The 12621-nt window shown below is 39.8% G+C and overlaps 1 protein-coding gene across 6 annotated transcripts; it reads left to right on the top strand.

Annotated features, from left to right (window-relative positions):
- The first annotated feature begins 2082 nt into the window (after positions 1 to 2082).
- On the top strand, positions 2083 to 11953 carry LOC106167395 (uncharacterized). 6 transcript variants are annotated; one of them, XM_013546188.3, is made up of 6 exons: positions 2083 to 2391; positions 5009 to 5093; positions 9449 to 9635; positions 10296 to 10430; positions 10601 to 10765; positions 11110 to 11953. In XM_013546188.3, exons 2-6 carry the CDS (start codon positions 5025 to 5027, stop codon positions 11460 to 11462), a joined length of 909 nt encoding a protein of 302 aa, XP_013401642.2. In that variant the 5' UTR covers positions 2083 to 2391; positions 5009 to 5024; the 3' UTR covers positions 11463 to 11953. The 6 variants fall into 6 exon arrangements, with proteins under 6 accessions (XP_013401642.2, XP_086851973.1, XP_086851972.1 ...); XM_086995846.1 differs by lacking the exon at positions 2083 to 2391 and adding an exon at positions 2912 to 4303; XM_086995845.1 differs by lacking the exon at positions 2083 to 2391 and adding an exon at positions 2912 to 4303 and having other exon boundaries at positions 4905 to 5093.
- The last annotated feature ends 668 nt before the right edge of the window (positions 11954 to 12621 follow it).

Below are 12621 nucleotides of genomic sequence, written 5' to 3'. Positions count from 1 at the left end.
TTTCCTTTCAATCAGATTCTTAGGAGGATGTAAAAAAAAGCCGTTTTTGCAATAATGAATGGCAATAGAACAGGGACACCTGCGGAATGTGACTTTTTTCATGTATAACCAGAGAGGGTACCCAGTGCGTATGGACATTTCCCCATATCTGAGAAAATAATGACAGTATTACCATAATGTACATTGTATTGTAGGCCTATGTGATTTAACGGCAAAGTCCTTTTTTATAAACTTGGTTCGTCTTATGCAGGACAGTGTTATCTTGTACACATTAGACTATGATCGTGTGAAGTCGATGAGTATCTTAACCTGGCAATTGGTTTGATATAGCAAATTACAAATTTTGGAACAGAGGTATAGGTAGTATGTAAAAGTGTAAGACAAAATCATAGAAAAAAGTAATCTATCTAGGAACGCTCCGTGTCGGTGTTCAAACAAGGCCTCGTGTACTGACTCATGAACTTACATTTACATATATACTAGCATTCTGCGTGTCAAGGTAGAAAGGCTCCATATCTTAACAACGAAGCTTCTACGGCTCCGTGATAACTCCGCAGTCGAGGCCACAGCTACACATCTCTACGCGGGTTCGAATTCTAGATTGTAAGGTGTAATTGTATTGCAAGAAATAAAATTTGCGTTGATTACTATTAGACAAAATTCGTACATACGGTGGGTGGGCGGCTTAGGCACGCCTGGGCGTAAAAGTCCTCAGCAAACCATGGTAACGGCAAGTTAAGAGTTCGAATTCCAGGTGACGCATGTTAGCTCACCACGGCAACGGGGGGGATCGATCGCGGGATCGGGAAGAAGCATATACGAATAACGACTCTCGTGGGTTCGAACCACAGCTTCGGACATATGAACCATACCAAGTATGAACCAAACCATCGGACTTGGTACATAAGTCCAATGGTATGGTCCGATGGTTCATAAGTCCGATGGTATAGTCCGATGTTTCATAAGTCCGATTATCAGTCCGAAATTCGGAATGTATGGTTCATAAGTCCGATGGAATGATTCATAAGTCCGATCGGACCGATGGTTCATAAGTCTGATGGTACAAAAGTCCGAAAGTGTGGCGCGATGGTTCACAAGTCCTATTAGTCTGATTATGAACCATCGGTCCGATCGGATTTATTAACCATATCATTAGACTTATTAACCATCGGTCCGATCGGACTTATTAACCATATAATCAGTCTATGAACCATCAGTCCGATCGGAGTTATTAATCAAACAAACGGCCTAATTAACCATACCTCCGGCCTTATTAAGCATCAGTCCGATCTGACTTATTAATTATATAATCAGACTTATGAACCATCGGTCCGATCGGAATTATTAACCATTTCATCACACTTATGAACAATCAGTCCTATCGTACTTATTAACCATACAAACGGCCCTATTAACCATACCATAGGACTTATGAACCATCAGTCCAATCGGACTTATTAACCATATAATCAGACTTTTAAACCATCAGTCCGACCGGACTTATTAACCATATAATCAGACTTATGAACCATCGGTCCAATCGTACTTTTTACCAAATCACCGGCCTTATTAACCATAAGTCCTATCGGACTTATTAACCATATAATCACACTTATGAACAATCAGTCCGATCGGACTTTTTAACCATACCACCGGCCTTATGAACAATCTTCCTTATTAACCATACCATAGAACTTATCAACCATCGGTCCGATCGGACTTATTAGCCATATAATCGAATTTTTGAACCATTGGCCTTATTACACACATAGATTTCGGGAATGATTAACACTAAATGTTTAATTGCCTTTATAGCTAAAATGAAATATTGCTTTGTGTTACACCCATTGCCCTAACATTATAAGAACAAATTCTACATAAAAAGTTTGGTTTAGAAATTAGAAGGTAAAAAAAAACGAAGTAATTTAATGCTATGTTTGTGATAAAATTTATTTATAAAAACATCTAAAATGAATCTGCCGTTGCCCGTAGCTCTCGCCGTCACCTCCCTGTTAGAGCCCCTAGCGTCCCTGTTTGTTGTCACATTTCCGCCGGTTGCGCTGAGCACAATCACGATATTTTCTTTGCCCTTTTCTCTCCGCTGTTCAAGCTTCTGTTTACTCTTGGATTGCCCTTTTCTTCGATTACACATTTATCGACCGAATTATATTTACTGTTGATCGGGATTTATGAATCGGTTCGAGATTTGGAAGGCAATTTAATGCCTGCTTATGGAATATAATGCGTTGGAGGTTTTGGGAAGCAGTACATAACAATAATAATAGAACCCGAGGCCGATAAACAGTAAAGCGGGTCTTCAGGTTTTGACACTTTTCAAAGCAATTTGTGAACAAACTGCACACAAACAGAGCTACTGGTATAAGTTAAAAGGTAAGCTACACGGAAATCGCCACGCTTAGTTTATGCAGGTACTTGTATACACCATTGTACATTATACAGCGTATAGCCCTACATGTACAGAGCTGTACAATAGGCAAGTGTACAAATGCACTAGTGGAGGAGGATATCCATACATGCTCTCTGCAACTTCTTCATAAATCAGGCAACAAGTCACAACTTCATAAACCACTGATTGTTTCAACGACACAAGCCGCGAGACAACTTCATCATTCGTCTGTGTTGACAGCCCTCCCCGCCTTGTTTCGTGCTGGCACTCTTAACTACTAGTATACGCTGTCTTCTGCATCCGGGGCCGAGGTCGCGTCTGGACGACAAACGACTGCGTCTCGTTACCTGTGACATTCAGAGTACTAGCTGTGCCACGGCTTCGCCACATTTTCCCTGCAAATTAATACTGAGTGAGGGGGCACCTTTATTGAACCGTCGTATCCCAGGACGGAAGGGATGACGTCATGGACACTAGTACCCACACAGGTGACATTTCATCTTTGTTGTACCACCTGTAAAAGATAACCTTGGCGGCTTAATAACTGTCCAGTGGTGTGAGTTCCGCGAGCATAAACAAAATACTTTATTGTAACATTAGTGTGGCACGGAATAAACACGTTCTCATGCACCTAGACGACAAAACAGGCACCTATGTGCAACGCGCCTAGGTATAGACTCTCTAAGAGACTACATCTATTTTTGAACTCATACGTATGGTTAATCAGGTCGCTGCATGTTATAACACTGCAAGCAATTCCACTTACGTGACGCGCAGTTTGTACCAGACGCGTAGCGGTATCTGACATTTTTATCGTTTTTTTTATAATTGGATGCTGCTTAATTGCCCGGCTGCATTGTACGGTGAATGGGATATATGGACCAATTTAAAGCACTAGAACAGGCAGTTCTGTAATGGCAGCTGTAACCAAGGTGCTTTTATATCTTAAAAAGCCGAACTGAAAAAAATTGTCACTGTGTACGTGGATTTTAGCGAAGGGGGATTTATAATTAAGTTGAGAATCTATAATGAGATTGAAGCTCAAATAGTGACAGCACTTCCTAAGCAGATATGCAAAGAGTGTAAACCGAAGGAAAGCTGCCAAACGTGTTGTTAATTTTGATTCCTTTCACTTTATCTGCCAGGGAACGGTATTCTACGTATTGTTGCGCAATTCCCGTGTTGACTTTCAATGACTTCAGTAAACGTGGAGAGCGCACGGGTCGTTTTTTATGCATTTATCTTCGAGATAATCATTCGAAACAGCGACAGTTTAAGTTGGAGTGTAAATAACGCTGAGGCTTAGGCTGTCAACTAAACCAGTGTGAAAGAATCTCACCTAGCGTCACTGACAAACCCGGTTGACATCTCAGACACCTCAGTCTTGGCCTACAAACTACTACTACTACGAGGTCGCCTACAAACTCATAATGTCACCAAGTCACGTGCGGAGAGCGCTGACCACTTGATAACGACATCAAAATGCCAGGCCACTCTGTAACACCCACCGAAATTGTTTTATTTGTGACCCGACTTAACGACTTTCAGCCTGACACCGGCGCAGATTGTTTTAATGCGTGAGCGATAACTTTGTTAGCGTGTTATTACTTTCTTAACCTAAGTACCACGTCGCCGCAGCCAGCATCTAATAGAAAGGTGTGTACTTTTAAAAGGCGTCCTTGACGCCGGGGTTCCAGTTCAGCAAAGGATCCACTGTGTGCAACTGATCGTAAGCGTGGGACTATAGTAAATCGATACGATTAAACCGGAGTTGGAAATCAACCAGCTTTTCTGTGAAAGGATCAGTACATCTCGATGATGTAACCTCCCACGTGAACACATGACCCTATGAACGCAGGATCCACGCGAAAGTGAAAACGACTGCGGTCGCAAGAAGTAAGTGTTTCCAGATATAGCACTTTAAGGAAGGTGAAACTACAAATTTCGCGTTATTTTTATTACTCACAAGTTTTCACTGCTATTTCAGTCTACGTCTAACTTCAATATCAACCAAGCACCCTAGGCACATTTAGACAGCGGAGATTAAGACGCCGACTGGGATTCTTGTGATTAACTTGGGTTGTCGCTTAAAGAGAGAAACGCGGAGGTTGATCTCCGACCTAAGTCGTATTAAAACACAGATTTCTTAATGTCGCAATGTGTCATTTTATGTGAAAAACAACTGACGATCTCCCTTCAGCTTCCTCTCCCGTTTAGAAAGCTGAGACAGGTCGCATATAATCAGGTCTCATTTTGTGCTGATAGCGGATAGCGTCCCAGGGGCAGAGTTCCCGGTTTTCATAGAGTTTATACTCCACATTACGGGGTTGTGTCCGCGTTCGCACCCCTGCTGCTGAAGCATACCCAGAGACACGTGTAACTTTTTGCAGAATCACGGTGGACTGGCGGGATATGTCATATCGACTCATTTAAACAGGACTTCCTTATTTAAACAGAATTTCTACAGAACAGTTGTTTTGTGTTCATATCACTCCAGCCTAGCGACTGCAGCCGTTTCTTGGATTGGAAGGGACACACTTTCTGGAAAATATTTTACGTGAAGTGTTCACAGCTTGACGAAGGTTGATCTCGACTTTTCAGACGCCTTGAAGGAGCCATGACCGGGTTGATGCGGGCAGCATCGGGGGTCCTAGCATTAGTAGTGTTATTACACCAGCTTGTGAAGGTGAGGTGCTTATTGATTGCCACGTAAAGTGCTTTGTGTGCTATTTTATCTTTTAAGGAGATAGAGAGAAGAGAGAGAGAGAGCGTATGTGTGTGTGTGTGTGAGAGAGAGAGAGAGAGAGAGAGAATGAGAGAGTGTGTGTGTGTGTGTGTGTGTGTGTGTGTGTGTGTGTGTGTGTGAGGAGAGAGAGAGAGAGAGAGAGAGAGAGAGAGAGAGGGGGGCGGGGTGATAAAAATGCGGTTTCATACACGTCCCAAAAAGGGGAAATACATTTTGCGGCTACTATCTATGAAGCAGATCAGTAGTAACACTTTCCCTACCCCACCCCCGCACACACACGCACACACACACACACACACACACACACATATATATATATGCATTTATGTAATTTATGTATATATGCATTTATGTAACTTTTAGATCGTCCCTAACAATTGCACTGTGAATATAATACACTTTCCACGATGCTTACCTGGTAGTTTATTATTTTAATCTTGGGCGAGTTTTTTTATTCTTAGCACGTATTTAACTCCTAGACGCAATTATAATTCGCATAGAATTTGTACTGAGACACTATGTCCTCACCAGGACAAGTAAGCATTATTGATAAGTACCTTGTAGCTATTATCCCCTCCTTAACATGGCATTGATGTTAGATTTGTTAATATCCGCACTAATTTAGATAAGGATGGGATGAAAAAGGGCAACCGAGATCAAACAGAAAATTTTAAAAAGCAATAAGCTTATCACATAACAATTAATATGATTATACATGAACGCCCATAAAAAGATATAAAAGACGACGTATTCACTGAAAGGTAAGGATACCTGACGTATGAACACATAAGATGAAACAATTTACAAATTATCCTTTAGTCATTAAGATCGATATTAGCCCTTTCATCATTTAATAACTATATGTAGCATTCCTAGAGGATTAGTAACCTCATATGAATTCAGTATAGCGAACATATACCAATGATTTCATTCCTTCACCAATGTTAGTTATTGAAACGGCATTTTACGAATTTAATCTGCGTCAGTTTATGAACATCTCATAGATGACTTAGTCGCTTCCTTCTAAAATCATCTTATAGAAGTCTCAGTAATTTTTTTTCTTTTTGCGGGAAAGGAAACAACTTTTAAATGCAGAGTTAAGTTTCGTAGATATTTCCCATTATATTAATGTAGATCCTTAATTTCATTTGACTCATTATTAAATAGGCCATAACTGAATAGACTGTCGATAATAGCTGTATATAAGTAGGTCTATGCATTTTATATTTTGACCACCCTCGACACTTCCAATCTGATGATAGCGTCTCTCAAACCAAAATTTATGAATGTGACATAATATAGATGGTGTCATATTTCTTTTCTTTTCTTTCTTTTTTCTTCTTTTTTCTTTTGCTTCATATATCAGTCGACACATATCGCAATTTTAACCCCACTTTATGCTGTTCAATGGCTTTTGCTCTTTCTTTCAGTGTCCAAACTTATCTCCGAGTATTGTAAACGATGTCTATTATGTTCACGCCGAGCTTTATCTGTTTAATGTAGTGTTCTTTGCGCTGGTCTGAAATGGGTGTCTCATAAAAACATCTCACCTTAACAAACAAACTTGTTCGTAATGAATACGTCTTTGTGTAGGGTTAACTTGCCGTCGAACGTGTTTAAAGTGACACACAAAAAAGTGACACGAGAAGAGTTTGTGTTTGCTCATTTTCACCGGGTCCCTTGCGATATGTATGCAGCGACTAATGAGAATTATCGGAGTGTTTGATGACTGCGTACCAGATGTTAGGGAAAAAGGTACATCGATCCGATTGCATCTCCCGTCGCGTGCTGCAGCAGTCACATCTGCCGCGATAACTGCGTTGTAATTCATTAATTACTTGAAGCATCTCTCTCACTTCTCTTATACAAAAACGTGTATGGGGCGAAAGCTCTAATCTCTCTCTTTCTTTCTTTCACACACACACACACACACACACAAACGCGCGTCTAATCTCTCTCTCTCTCTCTCAACCTTTCTTTTTCCTTGTAACAGTTAGAGAAAGTCGGCAGTCTGTGGAGCAACCGTTCTTCATCCGCTGGCATCGAAATCGGTGGAAATATTTTCATTAATGTCACAGTTTATAGAAATCGTCTTATCCAGCATTTTGCATAATATCATTCTACCATTCTATCATTCTACTACGTCTCTCTTTATGTTCTGTGTTCTCGCATTAGATATCATCAGTGGTGACTTTATTGCCAAAAATGTATGATTTGACAGGTATATATTTAACAATATGCGGGATTAAGATCGGATGATCGTTGTAGTGTAATAAATGTCACTGGGGGTCGTGTTGATTTGACATTTCGTTTTAGGTCAGGGGTCATTTTTGTCACCTGTGCTAGGTGATTCTGACCTCAATGAGTCACCGCGTCTGGTGTGTACGCTTAATCAAAAGAGACGACCTAAAAGCCAGAAAGAGGTGTACAAAAAGCAAACAAACTTGTTATAATAATGTTATTTTGTTTTCCCGGATGTTCGGTTTGGGTTAACTGGGCACATTGTTGATGTGAAGTGTGAAAGAAAATTCCCATCCAATGTGGAGTATGCGAGTGACGATCTATACCTTTTTGTACTTGATTGTCCTTTTTTAAGGGCATAGAGGCATATATTAGCATCCGAAGACTTCGTGTGCCTCACATCGCAAGTATACACATAAAAGGGGAAAAATAAAATATATATTGAAAAAACTCCGAAAACGATCCAAATATAAATCCTGATTTTAAAACTGCAAAACATTTTTGACAGTGCCTCTCCTCCTACTTTTACACTGAGACATGCTGATGCCCAAATCTTATTTGATATAAGTGGATTTAGTTCAGCCACTCGGATAATACGTTATAAATGGGGACAATTTGACCTCATAAAAAGAAAGTAGAAAATTGAAGATAACATAATCTTTTGATAAAACTGAAGCAGCTCTCAACGTGCCGTCAGGCAAGGTGCAATAAAACAGCATGTTTACAGTCGTAAGTCTTTCATCTCTGTACAGGTATAAACCGAAAAAAGTAACCCATATTATTGAAAAAAATATTAAACCAAATTGTTATTACTAGATAAAAGCCCCCCTCTCTCGCATTGATGTATGTGCACTCGCTGCCCTGTCGCAATTCATAGTGTTAAATAGGGCACTGGAATAGAATTAATGAAGATTAATTTGAAACTGATAACGGATACTGAAGAGCAGAAAAAAAGATTGGCGATCGGTCGCTAAGAAATCTTATCTCGTAATAGAAGAGTTTATGCAACAATTTAAGCTGTTGTTGTGAAACCTGTCATTAATCTGTCTAACCGTTAATCCGGACGCCCTTATTGTGTTCAAATAGGGAGGACTTTTTTCAGAGTATTAAATTAATAGGTTTAGTTTTTCACGTGGTTTGAAGAAGCCGGAAGACTTGTAGCACTGGTGCCATGCGGAGAAGTCACGTTACAATTGTAGCTATTTATAACCCTCCATCCTTGCAGTGTCGGCATCAATTAAGGAAATGAAATGACAAACAAAATGGAAAATACATAAAATGATAAATACAATGACAAGGTCAAGATAAACGACTCGAAGAATTATATACACAATACGCGTTATTTTACAATGATTGTTTTGTAGAAGTACTCACTAGTGATTTTATTTACTGGTTATTTTGTTGGTGTGTTTCAGATACTTAAAATTGCATGGTAATTACAACTTCAGCCTCTTTGTTTTAGAATTTTATGTTTTAATCTTTATATTGTACCTAGCGCTGAGACTAATGTTGTGAGCGGTTTTTAAAGAAGTCATTATTATTATTATTATTATTATTATTATTATTATTATTATTATTATTATAGTTAACGACATTTATACGATGTAATAATATAACAGTAGCAGTTGAGTAGAGTGGTCAATAGTGCACACTCACCCTATTTATTTCTATTAAGAACTCACCCCATTGCTCCGAGAACAACTAATACAATATGAGAGGTAGCATCGATCAATATAGCACTGAGGTGTGTGTGTGTGGGGGGGGGGGAGCGTTTGAAGGACCCAACGATATGGACGCAGTGAGAAAAAAGAGATTTAATGAGGACTGTATAAATGTAAATTAATAGTTATTTTTTCAAATAGAAAAAACACTATAATGACTATTTAATTGCCATTACTGCAACATTCTTATTTCTTAAAAGTAGTTGACAATATTGGTGTCATGCATATATACCTCAATAAGCTAGCATAAACCTCAGTTTCTGCAGGCTAAATGCATCTGGAAAACGAAAATACTTAAAACACATAGTTTAACCAGCTTCTGGCAATTTTCAGGTTGTTGACGGAGATTGCATGTACCGGCCCGATGCGGGTGACGTCATTGTGTGTAGGAGTTGTTCAATGGGAAATCGCGTATCGGCACACTGCACGCGGGACGCCGACACTCAATGTACTCCCTGCGAACCAGGAACATACGCCGACACATGCAATGACAACTTCGAGTGTAAGCCGTGTGACACAGGTTAGTGGAGTCCCACTTAAAAAGAATACAAACATCCGTATAACTAAAGTATACGTGTATGTTTTCAGTAAAATTTAAACAAACCAATATTTTCGCTTGTCTTAGGGTTATTTCAAAACAGATCTAAAGAAACCAAAGAACATTAAATATATTGCTTTATTATAATAATTTAAAACAAACCAATATTTTTGCGTGTCTTAGGGTTCAGAGCAGATATAAAAAAAACAAAAACCATTAAATATTACAAATGTTCTTATACTGTAGTTATAGGGATGTTTGTGTTCTTTTTATCGCCAGTTTTATTTCATCGATTTATGATCAGTGCTTTTAATGTAATTATCATTAGTCATTAATGTTTATATACACATATACAGATGATAAAGACCGAAAAAAATTGATAGGACATAGCACTGTTTTGTTTAAGATGCTAATATCACTACAAAAATGCAAAACAATCCACAGATATTGCTTAACTTTAAGAATTGCATCAGATGAGGCAAAAAATATTGTTTTGGTGCATTCATATTGCATTAGATAGGGTGCCTAAGCATTCTTATATTCAAGAAATGCAATTGTTATTTTTTAAAATTGATGAGGAAAGGCGTATTTCATTTTAAATATAATAATAATAATAATAATAATAATAATCTTTTTCCCCAGAGTGTCGAGGAGAGGGCTGGATTGTGAGCGTGCCTTGCACCAGCACAGCAAACTTAAGGTGTAAGTGTGGTCCTGGTTATCAGTATCGGTGGAGAAACGGCATCATTTACTGCCAGAAATCACCGCCAACAACAGGTCAGTGTACAGTCATGTACGCGCCGCACGTATAGTTGATCACACCTTATTTGTGTCACTGTTGCTTTTTTTTTTTTTTTTTTTTTTGGATATCGACTTAATTAAAAATTATAATTGAGATTTCTGTTGTCCTATGTTACCCATAACAGTATATCCCATTTTTGTCACAGCGCCACCTGTTACGTCGACACCTCCCACAACCAGACGAGGCGCCCCCACCCGGCAGTTCACGCCATCAACCAAGACAACCACAACCACAACCAGTAAACCAGCCGTCAGCTCCTCAACCACAGTGAAAGCCAGCGTGGCGCCGCCTAGGGCATTGCAAAATACAGGTAACGGCTCTTTGTTTGAACATGATATTAGTTTACATGTTGTATTGTATGTGTTAATTTGTATTTTTTTTTTTTGTTACATGTACACCCTATACTTTTTATTGTGAGGGAAGTTAGTAAATGGGATCTTTCTGAAGCTAAGGGGTGGGGACGTGACTCAAGCCATATTCCCTGTAGATACCGGTATATGCATATTACAATTGGAATTATCTCTTCACTGGATGAGCTTATTTCCTTTCATACGAGAAAGTATTCATCTAGGCTACTTCTCGTAAATGTAGTAACAAGCAGTATTTACATGTATCTTAGCAATGTTTTGTAACACTCATTATTTATTTTCACAGGTGCTGAATTTCAACCGAAATATGGGGTCCTCTTCTATGTGTTCCACGGGGTTGAAATCGGGTTATGTATCATCATTCTTCTCTTTTTATGCGGAGTATTAACCAAATGTCGACCAGTGAAAAAGTCGAGTTTTTTCAAGCCCGGAGTGTTGACGTATCCGGGATCGAGGCTAGATGACATAGATGGAAAGGTGGATTACTTGGCCCAGGAGCTCGGCTATTACCGCCATGAGCACGCGCCGAGCACGTTAGACAGGATACTGCAGGCCTTGGAATTGCGTCGGGGAATTCAAGTGATTGACTCCGGTTCCCACTATCGCCTGCCACCGCCTCACCATTACAGCAAGGCTTGACTTGTCACGTGACCAGGGTCACACGTGGCACTGGGATCATTCTGAAACTGGAGCGTCTCACGCGAGATCTGATTCGAATGTGCTTTATATGCGAGTGCAAAGCACGTCGTTCTCATGTTACTGAAGCAACACTAGACCAAACTCAATATGACGTCACAAACTAGTACGTCCACGGCGCCAGTAATGACGTAGGATGTCTACGTGACGTCAACATGTGAGAGTGCGACAATCTTTCAAACACTGAACCCAAAGTTGGTAAGCTTAAAGCTACGTTTCCATGGCAAAATCCCTAAACTGCCATCTGTTAGTCATGATAACTATGCAAGCGAAGCAGAACCCCTTGACAGAAGCCGTCCATAAGCTGTTCATAAAACTGCCGTTATGACAACACTTGCTGCTTTATTTGCTTTATATCACGTTGAACATAACCTTGAAAGTAACCCCAGACGGACAGAATTTGTGGCAGTGACGACGGACATGGTGGTGGTGGTGGTGGGGGGGGGGGGGGGGGGGGGGGGGGCGCTGAAGAGGCACAGAAAAGGGACCAAAATCATAGGCTCTATTCCCATAGATTTTAGATCGATCTATCCCCGCGGGGAGTCTCACTAGATTACTTTCAGATAATCCGACTTAAATGTCCGTCCCGCCTACTACAAGCTGTAAGAGGGTAATTAACTTTCGTGTCCGCCCGGCTGACAGCTATTTAACGTGAACCCCCAGGGAGTTAGGTCGATCTAAAGTAGGTCGATCTAATCTATGGAAATGGGGTGTTAGACAAATAGTGTCAGTAATTATACCACCACCTCTACCTGAGCCGCATAATGACAGTGTAACGGCTTCTTATAATCACTAAGCATCTACTTTTTATTTCATTAGAGAAAGACTGAAAAATATTTCTTTAATACATACTGCATCCTTCTTAATGATTAGGATAATTGACAAATATATATTGCTATTTTATACGCAAAGTAGAAATGTGTTCTCTCCAAAGAGAAAAGAGACTTGATTTTTCATATACGCAGTACATCGACGGGAGATGCTTGAGACATGATCTGTCAGTGCCCATATTACTGCTGTATTGGCGGATCTAGGATATTGCCAGAGGGATAGGTGTAAGGAAAAATGTTTTGTTTTGCATCGCTCAGCAAATGTAAAAGAG

This window comes from Lingula anatina, chromosome 9 (assembly GCF_051362555.1).
Source record: "Lingula anatina isolate TDL-2025a chromosome 9, LinAna3.0, whole genome shotgun sequence".
Lineage (NCBI taxonomy): Eukaryota > Metazoa > Brachiopoda > Lingulata > Lingulida > Lingulidae > Lingula > Lingula anatina.
This window is presented reverse-complemented; position numbering and strand designations above follow the sequence as displayed.